General features: G+C 44.0%; 1 protein-coding gene across 1 annotated transcript in view; it reads left to right on the top strand.

Moving 5' to 3' along the window:
• The window catches only part of AMPH (amphiphysin), a gene marked incomplete at its 5' end in the record, with an annotated part of 117,139 nt that overhangs the window by 43,523 nt on the left and 50,124 nt on the right, over positions 1 to 23,492 (top strand). Inside the window, 2 exons of the mRNA XM_082044837.1 lie at positions 9,430 to 9,510; positions 22,412 to 22,466. Of these exons, the coding sequence (XP_081900963.1) occupies positions 9,430 to 9,510; positions 22,412 to 22,466 (136 nt within the window). The remainder of the gene's footprint in view (positions 1 to 9,429; positions 9,511 to 22,411; positions 22,467 to 23,492) is intronic.

Raw genomic sequence — 23,492 nt, 5'->3', positions numbered from 1 at the left:
TTGAGACATCCTGTGCCATCTGAGATGCTTATAGGAAGGCAAACAAATCAAACCCATGGTTTCTTAAAGTTGATTCTTCGCTTTTTGCTTGGTCCCTATTCCCTCAAAGTGGTTTTTCTCTTTCTGAATTCTTACTTTTGATTACTCACTTCTGCCTCTCTGCATCTTGGTCTATATTTTTTCTTATTCCTTTCAGTTTTCTTCTTTAAGCCACATCCCATGCAAATCACCTGCTGTGCATCATTCCAGGATCTCTGCCTGGATGCCATCGTCTTATAGAGACTGATCATACAGAGCAGACTGGAGAAAACTGGTCTAACAGCTTGCTTAGTTTTTGAAGTACATGCCAGTTCTTTGAAGGTGTGCCAGGCTTTCACATCCACTGGGGATAAGCATCTTCCAGAACATGTGCAGAGAGTGTGTGATGAGCCACATTACATATGTGAGGGAGCCCCATCGTGTTAAACCCTGTGAACACTGTAAGAGACAAGCAGGATAGTTCCCTAATCATGTACAAGGTACCTTGTCATAGCTGTTAGTATCCCTTCGCTTCTTACCAGCAAAATGAGGCCTTGTGAACTTCAAAGCTCATCCTTAGGTCTCCTTAAATTCCTAGTGCCCAGCTCAGTTTTACTGCTGGACCTCTTAGGATGACACTTGGGCAGAATGATATCCAGCTACTATTGTGTTAAATTTTGCAAGGGTGCCTACTTGCAGTAGGCTGGATGTTGCGAAGAAAAGGGTGAGTAATGGTCTACGTGTTGTGGTGCAATGTGCAAGTCAGTGCTCTCTGTAAAGTACTTTCTGGTTTTAACCAAATGACCAAGGACTAATGTACAAATCTGTGGCCTCATTCTAAGAGGAATCATAATCTTGTTTATTTTGTGGATCTCTCTAGAGCATTTTTACATTGTCTGGGCAATGATGTACAATTAGATTCTGTAATTTGCAGAAAGGTTATTATAATCATCTCTCATAGCATAATGTTCACATTTGTCATTTAGGCTATGTAGAAAGACCACATTTTCCTCTTTCAATTTTGATTAAGAGAACATATCTTATAGTGTTTTATGTTCGACTGGGTATTATTCAGTACTCTTCTCATTTGTTAGAAAACTGTTCCCGTGCATCATGGTATTTTACAATACTCAAAGCACCAGCAAGCAAAAGCTGACAAAAAGAAAATAAAGCAGCCATGAGAAAATTGAACTTCCATGCTTCTTGAAACAGCAAATACTTTACCGGAGCTTCACAAGCAGCAGGACAATCCATCAGTAAGAAAAATCTATCAGGACTAAAAAATGTAAAGAAACTCCATGTCAGGAATTCATTAAAATGCAGTTTGTTAGGGGTTGGAAAAGGGTTCTGGAGGAGTGTCACAGCACACTTGTCATGTATCTTCCTGAGGCATCTTCTTTTAGCGGGGAACAGAGGTTCATATATTATATGGACAATTAGTCTAACCTGTAGAGTTGTTTCTATGCTTTTCCATACAGGAGAGTATGCAGTTGCCCTCTTCCATTGCTTGGGCCATGTTTTATGCATTAATGCAGCTCAGAATATGATTTCTCTTTTGCTTTGTGACACTGTACAACAGAATTTACCTCTGTCATGTGTTAGGATAGTGATTGTGGCATCGCAGTCTTCCACTAAATGGTACATTCCCAAATTACAGTTTATTTTTATGGCCTTTCTCCTAGTATATGATCCTCTGTGTCGAACTTCAGCAATGAAATTCAACTGTAAATGGTGGACAAAAGATGACTATTGTGCTCAATGTAAGAGAAGACCTAGGGACCAATACCATAATAGAAATATAAGATGTACATTACATGACAGTGAAGATCGGCTGTGATTTGCTGAGTGATCAGTTGTTCTATATAATGTTAATAGTGCAAGCATGGACAGAAAAGAGGAGTGGTAACTACAGATCACCTAACATTGATCAGGATACCCAAGCTAAGTTTAGTAATGTCTTAAGATCTATAAAGGAAACAATATGGACTGCAGATTCTGCTGAAGATGAAGAAGAAGAGAAAATGGTCAGAGGAGAATGAGGCCATAGGTGTTTTGTTGTTTGTTTGTTTGTTTGTTTGTTTGTTTTTTTCCAAGTCTTTTGCTTCCTTCTGTGGCTGATTATTGAGCTTTTGTAAATGTATTTGCCATCTCCATGGCAATTTTTTCTTTAAAAAAGAAGTGTTGTGTGTTCTGGGTTGGAGGGTCATTGTTTTCTCCTTAATGATTAAAAGTGAATTTACTTAAATTATCATCTCTGTGTTTTATACACCAGTGGATCTTCTTGAGAATTCAAAAACAGGCCGGAGCATCACCCTTCTTGACTCAGCTCCCAGATCTGCCTGGTCTTGCAGTCCTCGGGATGCCTGGCGTGGTTCTGCTATAAGCCAGCACCACACGAAGCTATTGCTTATCAGTGAAGAGCTTTAGTGTAATGTCTTTCTGCATTTTCTATAGCCCTCTTAGTAAAATGCTCAGTGTTCTGTTTTAAACAGGTTTTCAGGCTTTTGAGAGTCTGTCAATGACAAAGGGATTTTTTTCCCACAATTCTTCAGCAGATATTAATGAGGACGGAGGCTTGAGCAAACATTTGTTACTGTCAGCTCTTGTTTCTTTGGGAATGCAGTGATACAAAGGGAACCCTGAGTTCTTGGAAAGTGTAGGGCTGTATAGCAGGGAAAGTACAACATTCATTTGACTTTTTGGAAGAGAAAAGCAATTGAGGCTGTTACATTGGAGCTGTGTTGGTATCAAAATATTCACAGCAGAACTGAAATGGAGCAATACACTGTACTATTTCAGATATGCATATCTTAACTCTGTGATAAAATCGTAATTTATACTTATTAGGTATGTCCTGCTTGCTGATCTACTTACTTTACAAAATCCCAATAATGTTAAATATGGTATCGTTTCTGGCTAGGCCAAAAGACTCAGCTTGTTTGGAAATTAACCCTAAAAATGAAGTGTTAAATACTGTTTTTTTCCTCCCTAAAGTGCTCACCTGCCTAACTTATTACCATGAAAGCTGAAGAATATTGATCTTTTGCTCTGTTTAGTCAGAAACTTACTTCAACAGTCTCAAACAGAAATCCTTGGAGAAAAAGGAAAAAAAAAAGCCCTTAACAAAACCCATCTTGTTTACCCCATGACTCATTTTCCCCACCTATGATAATAGCAATTGCTTTGCACATGTACCGTGAGACTTCAAGTCATATTCTATGTAAATTAATTTCTGCAGAAATTAATACAATACCAAAAAGGTCTTGGACTTTATGTTTTTAAAATGCCTATTGATTATGCACAATTATAACTCCCCCCCCCAAAAAAAAAAAAAAAGACAAAACACAAGAAAAACAGAGAGAGAAAACAAAAAACAATACTAGAGAAAAAAAAATTAGCATGTTCTTAAATAATCTTTTATGTATTATTTTTCTAATTAGGAAATTCTGTATAATTTTTTACAAAATACATTGTGCATATTCTAATCCTACAATGTAACAGTATAGAAAGATACCTCTCTGCCTATCTTCTTTTTCTGACTATATTTTGAGATTTCCATGCTGGAGTGAAATGGAGGCAGGATAAGACTGTAAACTTTGACATAATGGTAAAATAAGTTTTGTTTTGTCTTTAAATGCCACGCAAGTAGAACTTGAGTAGTTAGATATGAGTGTCACCTCTTTGGAGAAGAGACTTTTTATTAGTTGGACTAAACATGGAGTTCCATAAGCTTTACACTGACATATCTGTAATCCAATTTGCTGTCTCTTCCTGCCCCTCTTTGCAGAGGAACAACCGAATACCAGCCTTGTAGTGACTCTCTCTCTGGTTTCACTTCAGCCACCCACGTGCTGACAGTGAGGAGGTGGGAATCTCGTGTGGCTTCAGTGGGTCTTGAGTATTTGTTGTATTTGCTGTGTTTAGCACCCTGCTCTCACACTTGAATGAGAGTCAGTAGGTGCATTTTGGAATTAGTTCTGTTCCAGTCTTCATACTTCCATATATTGTCTTCTAAGCTAGCTTTTGTTCCTGGAATGAACAAGGTTTCTTAAACTTTGTTCCACACTATTTCTTAAACTTCGTTCCTACTCTTCTCAAGTATCAGCTGGGTATCATAGCTCACTCTTAGCTTTTGTAATTTGACACTTTTTGTGGTTTTGTAGTGTTGGATGCTTTGTATAGCATCTCATGACCTGAAAAATTTTGTCTTTTTAAACTTGGAGGTGCCTGTCTGGGTTTTTTTTTGGTGGGGAGAGGGTTGGTTTGGCGTGGGAGGATTGGTGGGCTGGAGTATTTTGTCTGGAATTACTGTCAGGCTGTGGTAAGCTTAGCACCAATATATGTTTGCTGTATGAATTGTCATATACTATTGTAGAGTTGGGTAAGTTGAAATACTGTCATGTTTATTTCAAACTTATCCAATTGTGCTGCTTCTTTTTCACCTCAGATAAGCATTCTTGTCATACATCATAAAAAGCTTCTTTCAAAGCTTCTGTTTTATATTGACCATATACTTATTTCAGTTTTGTGAGCATTTGCCGAAATCCAAATGATGTTTTGCACTTAGGTAATTCTAAAATGATTTCTCCTGAATGGTCTGCTTTCATTTTAACCAATTTCTTCCCGGAAGTACCATCTTGAAACTCCTTTGGAAAGCTGTACATATTAGTCATGCATCCCTAGTATTTCTTTTCCAGGTTGTAGAAGAGTATGGTATTAGAAAAAAAGTGTTGTGGATGCATGAGTTTCATCTGATGAGATCTGGAGCACTTTGCTATTCTTTAAAGATTTTGGACAGCGAGTCAGTGACAGTAGTTTTGGGCTCTCACAAGTGTTTGTCTTGCTTTTCAAGCAAGCTTGTTCTGTAATATGCTTAAATAGTGCTATTCATGGTCAGTTAGATTAGCTTAGCTTTTTCAGTGTTTTAACAGTGCTGGGAATTTCTGATTAAGTCTTGTCCTAGGTAGTCTTGTCTGAGCAGTCATGTATTCCTGCCTTGAGAGGTTTTGAACATGCTGGTTATTCTTTAAAAATACAGATGTGTGACTGGGGATAATGCATGTTGTGGTGTCTGATGTGGTTACTGTCAGCTCCTGTTCAACCTTGCTGCTGTGCAGGGAGCTGAGCTGCTCTTAAGGCAGCTCCAGGGTGGCCAAGTTTACATCAGAGAATACATTCCTTCCTCCCCCCTCTTTTTTGTTTTTCTTTTCCTTGAATTGCCATAGTCTTGGAAACTTTTTTAGAGGGGAATAGGTTTGCCTATCAAGGTGGTAGTCTCAACAGCTATTATAACACTGTCATCCTTGCCATAAGAGGAGAGTTTTCAACATAATCAAGCTAACTCAAGCGCATCTGTAATTTTTTAAATTATATTAGTTTCCTTTCTTTGACACATTGCAGGCAATTAACATTCACATCACAATCATTGTAAAGTTGATCATTTTAATTCAAGATAAGCAAATTGCTGACTTTTTCTTCCTAACACTTCAGATCCTCATAGAACTGAAATGTATTCTTTAGTAAATGAAGGCACTTAGAAGACCAAACAGGAACTGTCCAATCTTATGTCTTCCAAAAGATTTACTGAAGATGCCACATCCCCAAATGGAAATATTTTGTATCTAGACCTGTACTCTTGATGACATTTATGAATGATACCAGATACGCTTCATGTCCTCACTCAAATTTTATGTTCTTGTGTAGCATCTGTCATTGATTTTTCTCAGTACCACATTCACAGACAATTCCTCTAGATGTGTATTCACTCAACAGCATCTAGGTTTACCATCAGATCAAATTTAACATTTACTTCATTCTCAATGTTAATTGGACTTAATTATTTAGTTCATATACTCTCAGTGACACGCTGGGTCAACACTGATATTCATTTTAGTTCCTTAATGTAACTCAGTGCGCTAAGGAAATTGTACAATATCACATTTGGAGACCACAGTTAAATTAAGAAAAAAATAAAGCAGCTGTTTCAAATTTTGTCTCTTTGTCTTTATGGTGTTTTAAGAGAAAACTTACTGGTAGCTGATTTAGTCTAATTATATGAAATGAGGTAGCTTTTTACCTATTTCCTTTTTTTGGATAGGGTGATCATGTTCACCAACTATTTTATATAATCTTCAGAACACTACAGAATACTTGACTGTAGAATATGTATTGAGAATCAAATCACGTCTGGTTCTTTTTGTTTGTTTGTTTCTTTGTTTGTTTTATTATTATTATTTTATTTTAAATGGTACAGGCTGTTCATACACATTGATAGATGTTCCTAACCCTAACCCCAAACATTATTTCTCTGTATGGGCATGCGAAGAGAAAAGAAATGCTAGACACCTGCCTTCTGTGAGTCCAAGCCTCATTCAAGCCCTGCAGGCCATTGAATGTTCAGCAACAGCTTTTGTTCCTCTTTCTTTTTTTAAATGCCTGAATCCAAGTCCACCAAGTGGGTTATCTACCACATGGACCTAAAATAAAATATTAGCCACTTACCCATCTAGATCTCCTTTCTTTGGCATGTTGTGGAGCACTCCAAGGCTTTTGTAAAACACCATCCATCTACCCTTCTCCTATCCTCTGAGCTATTCCTGTTACTAAATCTAATCCTCATCTAGAAAGGTGGTTGAACTGAGGCTTAAGGGGGAGATTAGGCACTTGGTGCTCCTAAGTACAGCCTTCGTTTTACCTTTAAAGGCCATCAGATGCTTTCCAGTAACCTGAGAACTTTAAGTTTCTTTTCTCTTGACCAATATCTAAACCTAATGCTAGTAGGCTGTCTACTCGCCTTTTCCTAGGCCTAGCCTTAGCCCTAAACCAACCCCTGACTCTAATCTTGATGCAGGTACTCTATATAACAAGATGACCAACATGTCTAAAAATTATTTCAGCCTGTCCTCAAGTGGGGTTGGAGTTAGAAGAACCTGTGTGTAGTGTAGTCAAGCCTTCATTGGGATTTAACCCTACCCCAAAGACACCCTATAGGTGGTGACCAAACCGAGCAAAACTAAGCTACAGACTTGTGTTAGCAAGAGGCTTCTACTTTGAGACAGAAGGACACAAATAAGTGCTGAAAGGTAAATCTGTTTCTACAGCTTACATTCAGTCTGGTCACCTCTCTGTTTAGACTACCAACAGTAAAGTCGCCATTACAATTATGTTGTTTGTAAAAGGCTGAGCTATACATTCAGTGGTCTGTGGGGCTATATGGATGGGATGTAAAGGGACCTGTGAGGAACAGATTATTCTATCCCCAGCCTGCTCCACTCTCTCTCTATAGAATTGTGGGGATGGGATTAGGATTGCATTTAGGAAAAGGGTGACTGCACACCAGGTATCCATGTATATGGCATGAGCAGAAGGATTTCCATGATGGCCTCTGCCTTGGAACATGGAGTTCCACCCATGTGACATATCTGTAGTTCTGGTTTGGGTTAGGATTAGGAAAACTGGGAAGCTATGTTTTTAATGGTTATTTAAAGTAACTGTGGATTAAGATTAGGGTTGGTGTTTGCAGGTTCTAACACTGCATTTTAGTCTCAGTTCACCTAAATAACTGTAGAGAAATTGAAAGTTGGAGATGGGATAAGAAACCCCAAAACATAGGAGGTTAAGTGCTGTGAGAGGCAGGTTGTTCCCTTCCAAGCCTTTGTGCTATTGGGCCTGAGCGCACATGGATGTGTGCCATTAATATTATGGGAAAGAAGAAAAGAGTTTATCATGACAACCCTTCTTGCCATGTTTTGTTTCCTATCTTATGGATTGCTCGGACTACATTTAACATGCCTGATAGTTGCTCCTGTGAACATGATTTGAATGCATCACTGTGGTCAGGTGGCTTACCTGGCAGCCACTGCTTTGGAAAGGAGATGTTGGTTTTTCAGAGAACCGCCTAGTGTGGATCAAAGTTGTACGGCAGTCGGGGGCAGACTGTTTGGCTCGCTGGTGACAAGGAGCAAGTGATGATTTGAAATGTTAAATGAAAAGATTCCTCTGTAGAACCATCTGTGGTACTTTTTAATATTTTATGAAGAGGTTGGTGATGAAAGCATGTGAGGTCTTTTGGAGCAGTCAGCAGGCTTAAAAGCAACCCGAAATGCCCAAATGAGCTGAGGGATTGAAAAGCTACAACACAGCCATCCAGAGCAAAAGGCTGGTCTTTGTCTGTTTTTCCTCTCTATGTCTTTCCATTGTGAATATTTTAAAACGTCTTTGAAGTTCTACACGCTAGGTCCACAGGTAGAGTCGCATCACCTTCATGGTCATTGACCCCCATGTACTGCTGCAGGAATGCTCACACCCCCTTTGTGCAGCCTGGGTTTGTGGCGTGGGGCTGGCTGGGGTTGGGACAGACAGGCAGGCAGAGGGAGAATATGCCAGGACTGGGGCTGTGCAGCCTTTGTTTTGAGAAGAATAGGTGATGGTGTTTGTATGTTTATTCATAGTATCAGTTAATTGCTCTTGTTTCTATTTTGTGTTTGTTTTTCATTTGTTTTGTTTTGTTTTCCTGTAAAAATGGAAAGTTTGGTCAATTTGTCATGGGAGAGCAATCCTAACATCACTGCGTGAGATGATTCATCCCACATATAGTAGTCTATAAATATTTTGGGGTTGCTTAACAAGAAGGGTGAAGCCTATTTGCAGCTGCGTATTGAAATGAATGAATACTGCCGGGATTTAATAATAGAATGTATTTATTGTGGTTAAATACAGTGTAAAATGTAACTGTGTCAAATTACTTTTGCGATTGCTATCACATGAATAGCCCTTGTTACTGACATATTGCAGTATATTTAATATCTAGTGGATGACAAGGCACTGCTGAATTAATGAGGGGAGCAAATATGAACACCAATAGAAGTTTTAAATAAGTATCAGCTGTAACAATTTCCTATGCAGCCTTACACTTCTTTATTCTCTATGACTTTATGTTGGAAATCATGCAGATAATATAATACTGTTAGATGTGATGAGCCATAAACATAAGAAAAACTTAATGAAATTTGGTTGGTTTTTTTTTCCTTTCTCTGGCTGAAAGGGAGGACAACTTGCAGTGCCAGCAATTTTTTCTTATACTTCCTTGCTTTGAAACCATGGGATTCTTTGCTGAAAGAAAAGTTGCTTCATTAAAAAGAACACATACCCCCAAAGGACTCCATACTTTGAAGAGTATTTCCACACACACATACACACACCTTATTCCTGTTTTTATCTTTTTTTATTTTGACAAAATGGTTATCTGTGTGAACTTTGGAAACAGTAGTGTGTGCAACACCCACAAAAATGAAATGCTATTTAAGCCTAACTTCAAGAACAGAAGTGTTGAAAGTAGCAGTGGTTTTGTTTTGTGACATAAATATTAAGTTATTCCTTTTCTTTTTTTTTTTTTTTTTTTTTCCAATATAGGTACTTCAGAAACTAGGAAAAGCAGATGAAACAAAAGATGAACAGTTTGAAGAATATGTTCAAAATTTCAAACGGCAAGAGGTCAGTTGCTTTTGCAGTTTCTTTAATAGTATCTTAATAATGCATTGTATTTGAACTTGCTGATTTTGAAGAAGGCGTTATGGGTGACAGGTAAAAAGATTGGGGGGCATAAGATTTTGTTTTCAAACAGAAAAAACATTTGAATTTGTGCATGCAGGTGGCTAAGAAATGTGCTCAAAATAAAAGGGCATACTGTAATAACATGTATAACATCATCATGTTGGTTGGACTACATGATCTTTAAAGGTCCCTTCCAACCCAAAACATTCTATGATTTATGACAGAACCACTTGGAATCAGCAGAGAGACGGCACATTGTAATTTAGAACATAACCCAGTCCGGACTAATTACAGATTTGTAGTAGCCTTCTTACAAAGAGAAGATGTATATTTCTTGGTTTCATTTTGTGGATTGCTTTCATCGGTGGTATATAGTAATACCAGTTTTATATGAGATGCAAAGATGAATAGTTTCAGGTTGCTGTATGTTGTTAGGCCACTGATTGGTGCAGGCATAAGGGGGCTATGGTGGCAGAGATGATGAAGCTCTACTAGGGAGCAGCGCTCATTTACTCTTAGTGTTGTTAACACAACATGTGAAAACGAAGGTGCCCTGAAGAGTTTATGATCTACTCCCAATGCAATCCTAAATTCTAACCTCAATTACTCCTTGCTTTGTTGGACAGAATTTTTGGCTCCAAGGTGATTAATAGTGATTAATTATCTAGTAGTTTCTAGTACAAATTAATGCCTGCCATGAGCTGCATTAATGTGACGGAGAAGGTGGCCTTGTTACTTAAGTGTGAACGGAGGTACCTGTCGTCGTTGTAAACTATCAATTAGAGCTGACATGGAAAGGCACTGGAGGGTGAGAGAACTACAGCCTCAGGTTGTGCCAGGGAAGGTTGGGGTTGGATGTTCAGAACAATTTCTTCCTGGAAAGAGTTGTCGGGCATTGGAACAGGCTGCCCGGGACAGCGGTGGAATCAGCATCCCTGGAGGGCTTGAACAGATGCAGAGATGAAGTTCTTAGGGACATGGGCTAGTTCCAGGTTTGCGTTATGGTTGGACTCTATGATCTTGAGGGTCAATTCCAAACCAAATGATTCTATGATTCTGAGCTAAACAAAAAGCCTGGCCTGCTCCCGTGTTCAAAGGCCCGTTATTGAACACGCCAGCAAGCAGACTTGTCATTGTTGAAATCATGCAGGCCATATGTGTCCCAGACAACTCCTGTGTTCTGTCCAGAGCGGTCTGGACTTGCCAAGGTCCAAGAATGTGTGACGGCTGGACAAGCAGCACAGTGAGCCATCGGCAATCCCTTAATTCCTTTGCCGTATATCACTGGTGATTCCCTGTTGGCCTCTGTAACCTCAGGAGCCCCTGGCTCATCCCCATAAGATTCCAGGTGTGCTCCAGTGAGGCCAACACGGCCCAGGGCAATCGGCTGAGGGTCATCACTAGCAAACGCCCATCTAGCCTTGGCGTCTTGTCCCACAGCTTGTCACAGGCTTGTGGGAGACCATAGCAGCTTCTTCACAGTGCCCGTGTCCCTGATGAAGCAGCGTTAATTCTTCATTCTTTGCACTTCCTAGCTATCAACAGGAGCCACAAGTGGTGGTTGTATTCAGTTGATCCCTATTTTCTCCCTGTTCAGGAAAACGGTTCCTTACTTCAGTATTCTGTGTATCTGCAGGCCTACACGTTACTGTGTAGGCACCATACATATGGACGGCATGTTTTCTGCAGACTTGTGACTGCTCTTTCTCCTCTCTTTGACTGAGGAAAATCTCGGTGTGTCCTCCCCAGGAACTGAAGAAATGGAAAGAACTGATGGAGAAAGAGGTGCTGATCAAGGAAGGAATGTAGGCTAATTGTACCTTTACATTTTCTTGGCTGTTGTTGTGGCCAAACCCTTAAGGACAAAGGGTGCAAAACGAGAGTTGCTTTGCCAGTTTGGACTGTACTCACTGATGGGCCGTGTGAGTGTTGGTGATTAGTGAAGTCATATTGTACCTGACGGATGGAGGGCTTCAGAACCCCCCCTGTAAAAACCCATTTGGGATGTCTCAGTTGGACTGGGGCACAACCTGCACATGCTTAGCCATGTAATTCTCTACTTTGAGCTCTGACCTCTCTCCTCAGTTGGCATAGGATGGGTGAGAATGTTCGCTGACAGCAGCTGAGGGCCTGTGCCACAGGAGCTGGGGCGGTGATGGTGGCGCTGTAGTGGGGGTAGTGATGCTGGTGCTGGGGCAGTGATGGAGGCCTCTGTTATCCCAGCACTGGTGCCAGTCACCGTCGTTTCTCCCTTGGGTGACCATTCCCTGGAACAATGTCCTGTCCCCATCCTCTCTCCGTGTCCATTCCCAGCCGGCCACACTCAGTGTGGGCAGGTGCTGTGTTCACCCCCTCCCACCGCAGAAATGACCACAGGCAGAGGTGCTGCCAAGCCAACAGCCAAGTGGTTTAATGAAGCAAGGAAATGGGATCTGGGAGGGGCTGGGGCTGGAGAGGGTGGGTGCAGGACTCTGCCTCTGGTCCCGCTCCTGCTGGGCCACTTTCTTCAGGCACTGCTGCTGGAGCTGCTGCTGGAGCAGTGTGATGGGCACCGAGTCCTCCTTCTCCTCAGCGCAGTGGGTGCAGCCGTGAGGCCCCGGTGCCCAAGGGATGGCGGGGAGTTGGTGGGAGGTGCGGCAGCCGAGGGGCCGGGCAGCTGCTGCCACAGCCCCTGTGGTGGGTTTGCCCCCATGGGCACAGCCACAGCCAGCTTGGCTGCTGGGAGTTGGATCCCGCGGTGTTCAGTCAGTGTGTCCCCACGTGGGTCCGTCCTCATCCATGGGCGGGGACGCCGGTTCCAGCAGGTGGTGGGGATGTCGTTGGTGGGGCTGTCAGCAGCAGGATGGGGTAGAGGTGACGGTGCCAGGGCTGTTGGTTCCAGGCTGGGAGATGGTGGTGGTCCCTCTAGGTAAGCGCGAGGTGCTGGGCAGGGTCGTGGCCTCTTCGCCAGGGTTGGGGCCAGCAGAGACGCCGGGTGAAGGTGTTAGAATTGGTGCTTGGCAGGCCCGGGGCCAGCGCTGTTGTTATGGTGGGCAGAGTCTCCCATGTTGGTTGGTCCACCTGGTCATCTTCTCCGCTTTGGTGGGATGTTGTAGTGCAGAGAAGTGTCATGGCCCTCGGGAGCTGTGGCTGGCATGGGGCGCTTGGTATTCATGGCCCTTGCAGTTCCCGGTCCTGACAGCACCTGGCAGGACATGGTGCCTGGTGGTTGGGGCAAGCGGGTGAGCAGCACTGGGAGGTGCCTGTGCTGCATCTCCTCCATTAGTTGGGCCATGGAGGGCCGGTGAGGCTGGTGGGCAGGCGGTGGGCTGGCCAGAGGGCTGAGCAGAGGCCTCTCCAGAGGGTCCGTCAGGGGGTCCCTCCAGGGACTGGCCAGGTGACAGTCGTCTGAAGGCTCCTTGGAATTCTCAGGAGAGCTCTGCTCAGGCGTCTCCATGGGACTCATCTGCAGCCAGGGGGCCAGGTCTCTTGCCCCAGTGCCCTGCATCTCCTGAGGAGCTGGTGAGGGGGAAGCTGCCGCGACCTCCCAGAAGGGGTCTGTGTCCCCCAGCATGGCAGCTGCCAGGTGGTCTTCAGGGCAGTCAGCCTCCGGGCCGTAGACCCAGAAGTGAGGGGGTTCAGTGGCAGGGTTGCTGCTGGCCAGGCTGTCATGGCCATCGGGGAAGGTGGTGTAGCTCTTGAGGAGCATCTCCACTGCCACCTGGTCCTCTGTGCAGCCGCCCTCTGCCCTGTACACCAAGAGGTAGGGGAGCTTGTTGAGGGAGGTGGTCAAGTGGGGGATGTGGGGGACATCGGGCATGGTGTCCTCACCATCCCTCAGTCCCTCCCCCTGACTCCATTGGCTCCGTGGGCCAGCTGCCCTCTGCAACATACTTGGACAAGTCAGGGAGCTCATTTAGCACCTCAGTGGTCATGCCTGGGCCATCGGTGGTAAAGCCACTGTCCTTGCTGTCCCCAAGCGGTGCAGGTGCCACCTGGTCCTGGGTGCTCTCAGCCGTGTACTCCCAGAACCCATCGAGCTCCCTGAGGCTGTTGGGGAAATAAAGGCCGTCAGGGACGGTGTCCTTGCTGTCCCCCACCCCCACGGCCACTACTCAGTCCTTGGGGCAGCCACCCTTGGCCACATACTCGGAGACGTCCAGAAGCTGGCTGAGGAAGGTGGGAGACTTGGGGATATGGCCAGTGATATCACCATCGTCCAGCCCTGCCACCGCCCCTCGCTCTCTGTGGCTGGTGTCCTCTGCCCTGTACTCGGAGAGATCGGGGAGCTTGTTGAGGCAGGTGGTGGGTTTGAGGTTTGAGAGACATCGGGGATGGTGTCCTCGCTGTCCCTCAACCCCGTTGCCACCTCTCACTGCTTTGTGCAGCCGCCTCTGCCACGTACTCAGAGAGGTCGGGGAGCTCACTGAGGAAGGCCGCCAGGCCGGGGCTGTCGGAGACATCGGGCACACTGTCCCCGCAATCCGTGGTGTCAAACCAAGGGGACGTGGCAACGGCCACAACGTCCTGTGCCGGCTCCAGACTGGCCTCTGCGCAGGTGGCTGGTTCCTGCTGGGGCTGATCCCCCGGACTCTCCAGGGCTGCCTGGGTGGCCACTGCTGCTGAGAAAGCAAACAGAGCCACCCCAAGGCAGGTGATGCAGCTTTCCTCAGCTTGGCCACCCGCCCGCGGGCTCTGCCACCCCCAGCACTCACCTGTAGGCTTCCCCATGGTTGCGCTGGCAGGTGCAGCCAGGGCAGGCTGGTGGGGGCTGGCAGTGGGAATGCCAAGCTCCCTGGCCACCCTGTCCTTGCCAGAGGCCTGTACCAACTTCTGGGCACTGCCAGGCTGGGTGTGGGGCACAGGGGGACCCTGCACCCGCTGAGCCACATGGCCACGGCGTGGTGGGTGGCTGGGGCAGGCAGGGACGGGCAGGTGGCAGGAGCCCGTGGGGTACAGGGGCTGCCCCTGGACCACGGCCCCCGGCCCTAGTGCCATGGGCTGGTGTGGCACCAGTGTCCCCATCATCAGCTGCTGTCCCCAGGTGTTAGATGGGGCAAAAGCAGCAGGGACAGGGAGCAGCTGGACCCCTTGGGGTAGCGGGACCTGCTGCACCCCTTGGGGGAGCTGGACTGGCCGCACCTCATGGAAAAGCTGCACCCCCTGGGGCAGGTGCACCAGCTGCACTCCCTCTTGGAACAGCAGGCCTTGGGGGAGCTGAACGTGCTGCATCCCCTGGACCAGCTGCACCCCTTGGGGGAACTCAGCTGGCTGCACAACTTGGGGGAGATGGGCTGGCTGAACCCCCTGGGACATCTGCACCCCTTGCGGGAGCTGCAGCAGCTGCCCCAGGGCCCCCGGCACCTGCTGCCAGACACCGCCCTGTCCCATCTGGGATGTGACAGGGTGGAACTGGGCAGGCTGAGAGGATACCATCAGCCCTGAGACAGAGGCAGGGACCAGTGGTGCCATGGTGGGGATGGTGAAGCTCATGGCTGGTGCCTGCGATGCCATCGGCTGGAGAAGGATCCTCTCTGTTGGGGGAAGCACAGCAATGTGAGGGGTTTAGTTTTCATACTACAACTTCCCATCTCAGTGATTTCCCATCCTACTGGTGATGGCCTGGCCTGCGCTAAATGATGGTTTCCCCTCCTGACGATGGTTTCCCAGTAATGAATTCTCAGCCCCATGATGGTTTCCTGGTTTCCCATCCTGAAGGTCTCCTGTCCCCACAATTTCCCATCCCAAGTGTGAGCTGCTTTTTTTTTTTTTTTTTGCGTGGGTGGATTTCCTCACCCAATTAGTTGAAGTGAAAAGGGCTAAGAAGGAAAGGTGTTGCTTTTTCATTACCTATGGTTTTTCTGTCCTAATTTTTTTTTCATCAGGAGGAGTACCTAGGGGCTAATTGGCCCATGTTTGCCCCAGACCCACATGGTCATTTGCCCTGTGCTCCCTACATGTTGCTTTTTCTGCAAGCGGGGGGAACAGGGCAGGAATCGGCACCTCAGGGGTTCTGGCTTCTCATAAAGAGCAGCCTGACAGAATTTGTCCTGGTGTCCAAAGTGCTTCCAGCCCGGTGATGAATCTCCCATCACACCCAATGGAGCCCATCATTGGCGCTAAACTGTGGCAGGGAAGCTCTGAAACCACCCCAGGTTTCAGGTCCTGATCAGTCACCTGTCTCAGCCACGGCAGTCAAACTGGATGAGGGTGGACAAGGATGGATGACGAGGAGGAGGAGGATGGACCAGGAGGTTGGACGAGGACAGATGAGGATCGATGGGGATGAGGTTGGATGAGGTTGTCTTCGTCTGCTGCTTCTCACAGTGACGGACTGGAGAGCACTGGGAAATCTGGCTAGACAGGTCGACTGTCAGATGCCAGATGGGCATGGGGACAGCATGGGGTCGTCATGGCAATGCATAGTGACATCAGAGAGGCCTTGGGAGCCTGTGTGATGTCACCTGTTCTGTGGTGTCAGCGCTGCTCTGGAGCTGGGGACATCCAGCGGGGCTGTAGGGTTATTGGCCCCTGAGGAGAAGGAGGAGAGAGTGGAGATCACAACTCCACCTTACTGAATTTTCTGGAAGGTTTTCCACAGCTGTGTGGATGTGACTTGAACAAGAGCCTTGCTTCCTCCTGTTCCTTCACACCATCATGAAACAGATTTTTTGTTTTGGTTTGGTTTTCTCCTTTTTTGTCTTTTCAATAGAACTAATACAGACGAATCAGAACTAAAAAATATCTTTTCACTTTCTTTTTTTCGTAGCAATTCACTTATCCCCAAGTGTATTTTAATGGCTCATAATGCTTTCTTCATTTTTTGTGAGAGACCAATATTCTATTTGATGTCTATGTATATTGACCTCTCATTATTTTTCCAAATTTAGTTGTAAGACTGATTTTACAGACTACATTTAATATACCATTTACATTATGTATCATGTATTCACACACAAAGATATCGCAGTTGCTACTACAAGAGCAGCTGCCCGTGATGTGTTGTCAGTATAAAGCAAGATGTCAAGTGCTGTTGTTGCAGGTTGCTAGCCGAACCTACTTCTATGGAGTGTTTTACTTAATGTTTGCCTCGCAGTAAGAGCTGTTGTAATTGTAGGGGTCCTGAAAAGGTTTATTCTGGCCAGATCTTCATTTCACACAAGCATGCTTAGCTGCCTGTCAGCTGTGGCATGACATTGTCTTAAAGTTCTTCTGTAAGACAATTAACTTTTATTGCAGTTCTCTTCTTGCATGAAATGTGCCACTGATTTCTTAGTTAGGATACCCAAGATGAGATTCACCACCTACATGTAGGCATCAGAAGTGCCTCACAGTGTCCCACCTGGCCCCCAGCTGTTGCCGCAGACAGAGGCACATGGCTTTGGCTGCAGTCCTGCCTCATACCTGCTGGCTCTGTGGTCCTCTTGACATCTCCAGCAGCCACAGACGCAAGTGTTTGGACAGTTGAACCCTGCCCTTGGGGAGTGATCGCGTTCCAGATCATGACACCTGAATGTAGGTTTCTGTGTTTGAGTTGGGGCTTCCCAGATGCTAGTGCTGAACTGGGCATTGTGGTCTGGAGGGTCAAGACAGAAATCTGTAATTTGCCTCAGGGCATCTGTGGGTCTTAATGGCTTTGAACAGCCGTGTCTGGGAGTCCTAACCATGCACATGGGCTTACATTTCCCATTTTAGCTTAGCCCTGGGCATGCAGTCCCTCCCTAAGCTTTGTCACAGGCTGGTCCCCATGCCTTGTGGACCTGCTGCTCACATCTAGATCTCCTAGACAGCCCCTGGACCTGGATCAAACCCTGGCTAGTTCGAGGGGTGTCAGTGAAGCCTCTTACCAGCCCCTGCCTTTGCCTGCCTGGCCCAGACCCTGCAGGACAACGCCCATCAGTGAGGGTATGACCTACACTGGGGTCACTCGTAGCTCTTCGTACAGCCCCACCAACTGAGCTCAACAGCTGCTGTGCAGGTTGTGAGTCAGTTGTCTAAATGTTGGCATCTGTTGCTTCTTGAGAGACCCTAGTGTGTCCTCCCTGGCTTCCAAATGCTGTTGAACAAAGCTGGCAGGTTCCTTAGGACCAGTTGAGTTTGCCATTTGTGGATGTATCACAAATGGCACTAGACAGATATGCTGAGGGAATGGTTTTGACTGCAGGATTTTCTGAATTGCCATCCTGACTCTACAAGTTGCAATTAAGAGATCTAAGATGAGAGGAGGCACCCAACTCATGTAGACAGTGATAGGTGCCTTAATCTGGAGTTGAATGATTTTGTTAAGCTTCACTTAATGCAATAGTCCTTTGCATTCATATTTCTGAGTTCCCTGAAAGACCTGCCAGTAAATACTACCTTAAGTGTTTGTGAACAGAGGGACGGTGCTACTTTACATTGCAGCTGATATCTGCACATTACAATAAATGATGTCTTCCAGGCGATAGAGAAAATGCTTTCTTTTGAGCTATTTTCCTGATGTCTTAGCAATGGAGTGTCAAAATTCCAGTATTAGACATAGAACTGCATTAATAATAATCTGGTTTGCATTTCTGTGAGGCAGGTTATTAATTGACCAGTGCTGCAGGTTCAGTATTGACAGTGCTCTTGACTTCGCTAAAGTGAAGTGATTTATTTGTTTTTGCTATCAAGCACATGCAGTGCTGACCTTTCTTGTAAAGATGTATTGTGTTTACATCCTGTATGTGACATGATAGAAAAATCAAACTCTTCCGCCTGGAAAGCTGTGAATAAGTGATGCCTGGAAAATAGGTCATCCAATTCCAGCTTTCGTGGAGGCAAGGTGGCCTTTAATTCCTGAGTTGAAGCAATGATTTTTCTAATGTGTCTAAGCAAAAGCTGATAAGACACAAACCATGGTTTTTATGGTTTTAGCCACTTAAGGTTTTGCAGGTCTCGTCAGTCTTATGGCCAGCAGTGCTGTGGCTCTCTTTGTCTTAATTCTAGCGCTAACATATGATTAAATAGTATTCTTTGAAAAGAAAACCAAAACTAAACATACACAGACATCAGTAGTACTGAAAAGGCTTAATGCTGCTGTAAAGCTGTGTAAGACCTGTGGCTGTAGATGACAACATCCTGAAACACTGAGCTTCCTTATCTTGCTGTGTGCACATGTCTTTACCAGCTATGTAGTGCTGACCACGCAGTAAGACCTGAGAGTAGAAAAGGGCATCTGACAGCGACACTGACTGTGTGCTACAGTGTTCAGAGTAACAAGTGTTTGTTTGGGACATGGCTGTGAAGGCTTCTGTCGATTCCTAATGAGGGATGTTGTTTCAGGTTATTAGCATACCTCCCTTGCTCCTTCGTGCAGTTTAACAAGATTGCCTGACAGATTTTTTGGTAATTTGTATGTTGAGTTTGACCAGGTGAGCTAAGAGCACTGATTTCTGGTGCTCAAGTCCAATGAGAACGTACCTGCTGTTATCAAGCAACCTGGTTGTAAGAAGTTTGCTATTAAGATGCTACTGAGATTTCTCTCTGGAGTTTTCTTGCATATTATGAAACTCTGACTCATTTTGCTGCCTCATGTAAAACAAATACAAGAAATTATGAAACAATAAAGGAAGCATCAGTGCTGTGTTGGGAAATCTCATTTCAGAGGAGCACAACATCTGAAAAATGACACCTACTTTTCATTCTCCTTCAAGAAGATGCATCTCAAATTAACAAAATTTATGGCCTTAATGAAAAGACTTGGAGCAGTGGTTTCAGAGCCACCAGATGCTTTCATGTGATAGACCAGAAAGGAGAAAAAGTACATCAGGAGGCATCAAGAAGGAGGAATATTAAATATTTGACAGTTTTTAAACGAGTGCATTTTAAAACCACCACATTGTGGTTTGCAAGGTGTGTGGAGCCAGCAATGTGGTATTTTCATCCTGTGAATATTAATTAATCTGTTAGATGATAAAAGTGTATCTGCCTTCACAAATAGTGAGTTTACTGTAGCAAAATGTGTAGACCAGAGGCATGTTTTGCAGAACTCACAGGGCTGAGGACTTCTGATACAAATTGTTATTTCTGATATTTTATAGGAAGGTCTAATTCTGTTGCCAAATGGAGAGAGTTGATCTCAAATTCAATGGAAGCTGGCCCTTGCCCATGGGTGCTTTAATGTCATGTGGCACACAACATTTGCTCATGAGGGAAAAGTCATATGGCTCTACGCTGCTTAGATATTTCAGCGGCTTGTGACCTGTTAATAACCTAGACTGAGGGAGCTTCTTGCTAAAATTGTTCTTTCAAATTGTCAGAATTCATAACAGCTCATATGGCAAAATATTTGCATCGTGCTTTGCTGCTTTGACTTTTTCTTCTACGTTTTCCTGACCAGCAGCTGCTGATGGCTCACAACACTGACCAGCCACAATGGATCTCATAGTGGTTTATGGTACCCATCGTAAAATGACACAGCAGTACAGTTATGGACATGGCATTTGAGCAATGTGTGCCCGTGACATGCCATTCGTTGTGTGCTAGTTAGTGACAAAATGGTACATATATGAGTAAATATAGGCCTTTTTCCTGGATGTCAGGGCAGCTAACAGGGTTCTGAGTCTTCCAGCTGCAGTTTGCTGCTTCTGAAACATCAGAAATTCTTCAATAACTAAAAATGGATATTGTATGGGCACCTGTTCAGCTGTGTCTCTGTGAAGAATTGAATTGCTGTCAGTATCTACTTCCCATTTCCACCACAAGCTAATCGGCTGTATGAGCACTCAGGCCAAAGAAGACAGGAATTGGAAAGAAAATTTCTATACCTTCATGTGGCTTCTCAGAGTACAAGAGAACCTCCCAGGAGGAGACTGGCACGCATAAAAGGGAAGCTTCCCTTCTCTTTCTGCTGAGTGTTTGCCAAAACTCCTCTTCAGATCTTAGAGCGAGAAATTCTGCTCTTGGGTTCAGTCTCCTTTTGGCTGTGGCAGTGTTGTTCATTTCATGCCTAGCTCAGTGTAGAGTTGACAACTTCTGTTGTCTCTTTACCTCCCATTCTAGCACAGAAAGAAGTAGAAAAAAGCTTCTGAAGCGTGTTAGGATGCTACCATGTTATGTAGGATGACAAAATGTGTTGTTGTGATGCATTAGGGTAGTGTATGAGTATGCTTTCTTAAGGGACACAATATCAAGCTACCAGTATTTTCAGAACTTTCTGTTGTGTTGCAACGAAGGGAAGGATTTGCATTTCCTTGGAGCATCAAATATGGTCCCAACCCAGAGACAGATTGGTGGTTTGAGTGCTGCTGTGCTCTTGCTGTTACTCAGCAACTTCTCAGGTATTACCCTGGTTGGTGTACTCCTGTGCTCAGAATCTGGTTGATTAATGGATTTAGGTTCAAAAAGAAGTTTTACTTCAGATCAATTTAGTGCAGAAGCAACCTTCTGTTCATTGAATCCATCAAGTGAATTCAGTCTATCCACGTTCTAAATTCTTTAATATTTACAGGACCTTAAAGCAGTTGTTCTCTTCTTATGGCACATTGCAATTTGATCCAGTTCTAAAGTCCTGCAGTTCCCTGCAGGGAGCTGGGAGAGGCAAGTGAGTTTGATTGATGTGATCTGCATATTGCAGTATGTATACTGCTGAGGCAAGTATTTTTTGAGAAACACCTTTTGAATTTAATGTGGCTGCACATTAGATGGATTCTAAGCTCCACATTGTCCCTTTCAACCTAAATTTCTGAGGATCCTGTTTCTGAATGCTCTGAACATCGCTACCACTGATGGCAAATCTTTTACTGACATCGGATGTCCTTTGACTTAAGTGGAATTACAACAGCTTGAAACTGCCTCCTAAAGTATTCACACATGCAGCCTTTTGGGGTCTAACTTTCACACAGAAAAATATGAGAACAACTCCAAAGCAGTCAGTCATATTTTGCAGCCGATTTTTCCAAATGGTGTAGCTATATGTGAGAAAATGTGACTGCAAGTTGATATTCATATAATTTCCAACTGCTTAAATCATTTGAAGAATATTGGGAACCAATAAACATGGAGTGTTTCCAAAATCTTCAGACTATTGAAGGTGTCTTGAACAACAGCGTTTTAGCTATAAAGCATGTGCTGTAGTGTAGCACAGATTTTATTGCAAATTGCAGGAGCTGTGAAGTCCAACTTGTGATACAGTCAGAAATAATATAAAGCAACCCATTTAGTTTTGTCTATTCTGAGTTTTTCGAAGGCTATGGGTATCAGATAAAGAAAGATCATTTTGATGTGTTTGCCAAGGAAACAGTTGAGATTTCAATGCAGACTGCAAGATGCAGTAGCTAAACTAAACATAACCAATGCTATTGTTTCTTAGTAGTTATTTGCTTGCAAAACATATAAATGATAAAATACTTGGAAAAACATTTGCAAAAATATTAAGCCATTTATGTAAGAGCATGGTTTTTCTGCAAGTCTAGACTGGCCTCATTTGGGTGGTTTCAAGTGGAGGTGATTGTACTTCTTCATGTTTCAGGTGAGGACATTGGCCAGTTCGTCTTGAAGTGGACCTTGGCCATAAAATATACATTTCTTTCTTTGGCTGGAATTCTTCCCTGTGCAGATGGCTGATAAAATAAAACCAGAAATTTTATCCTAGAGAGTACAATATGCGTAACATCTTGGCCAGTCTACCTTTTCTGTATGAACCTGTACATGCTTGCAACATTTAATCAGAAATGTACATGCTTGCACTATTAATCAGAAAGCTCCTGAAATTGCTCTTTGTTATTAAGTTTGACATACTGTATGCATGTTTTAAAGCATAAAATTTAACTGAAATGTGTTTTCAATAACATAACTGAAATGTGTTTTCACTTCCTTGCCTTTTTTTTTTTTTCTTTTCCAGGCAGAGGGTTCCAGGCTCCAGAGGGAACTGAGAGGATATTTAGCAGCCATAAAAGGTGATTTTTAAGTTTTACATCATGTTTTCATAAATGAAACTTCTTTAAAAAAATTGAGACACGTAGGCTTGTTTAAACTATACAGAGACAAATACAAGTAATATTGCTTTTGTCATTAGCAGTCAACATTTCTGCTTTGGCTCTGGCACAGGCTCTTTAGCTTGTTGCTAGGGATTCTGCACCTTCACTGTCAACTCGTCTGTACAGTCTTGCATACAGGGCTCATCCTTGACTGTCCTTTGTGTGCAGGACTGCTGCCCAGATTCTCACATTGCATGCATTTTGAGCACCCACAAAATCTATGCATCTTCTTACTTGTCTTTGCAAATGCTAGAACATGAAATACCCCATGTACAGCAAGGGATTGCTTGACCTCCACAATTGTAACATTTCCAGGTATTACTAGTTGGATGATGATCTCCCGCCAAAACCATGCTCCCCACAATTATGTGTTTTCTCATCTATTTCTGCCTGTTTAATCCATTCTTTTAAGTTTAAAAATCAAATGTGATCTTTTGTGATACTACATTGAAAATCCAAGTAGCAGAAGCTCACAGGTGAGTGCTTAAATATCAGAGATTAAGTTAACAGCTATTTAAATCCTACTGTAAATCCAGCATACTTAGCTTAGCACCATACACAGAGTGTTCCCTTTCTCATGCTGCCCCTCTTTGGAGGAGTTGGAGGCCAGATGCTAAAGGGAAGGCAAAAAGATTTGGTGACTAACAGAGAGAAAATAATGCCTTCTTGAGATAAATATATATATGTGCATGTGTATATTTTTTTAACCTGATTTCAGTCCACTAGGGAAAATGTTACAGACCAGTATTAACATCTCTGGAAATCACTGTGTCATAAGAAAGCATTAGCACCTGTTGAAAGGCAAGGAAGAAAACTCTCTTTGATGGGAACTGTAAAACAGGAAGAAACAGAGTAGCTTAAGTGTCTTTGCTGGATGGGCTGAGCAACGAAAATCCTCTACCAGACAAGAGGTGTTTTGCCTTGTAGGGATTTGAACAATGTCTT

The sequence above is a fragment of the Streptopelia decaocto genome (assembly GCF_964273445.1).
Source record: "Streptopelia decaocto genome assembly, chromosome: 2".
In the NCBI taxonomy this organism is placed as follows: domain Eukaryota; kingdom Metazoa; phylum Chordata; class Aves; order Columbiformes; family Columbidae; genus Streptopelia; species Streptopelia decaocto.
The sequence above is the reverse complement of the archived record's forward strand: the minus strand, read 5'-3'. Positions and strand labels throughout refer to the sequence as shown.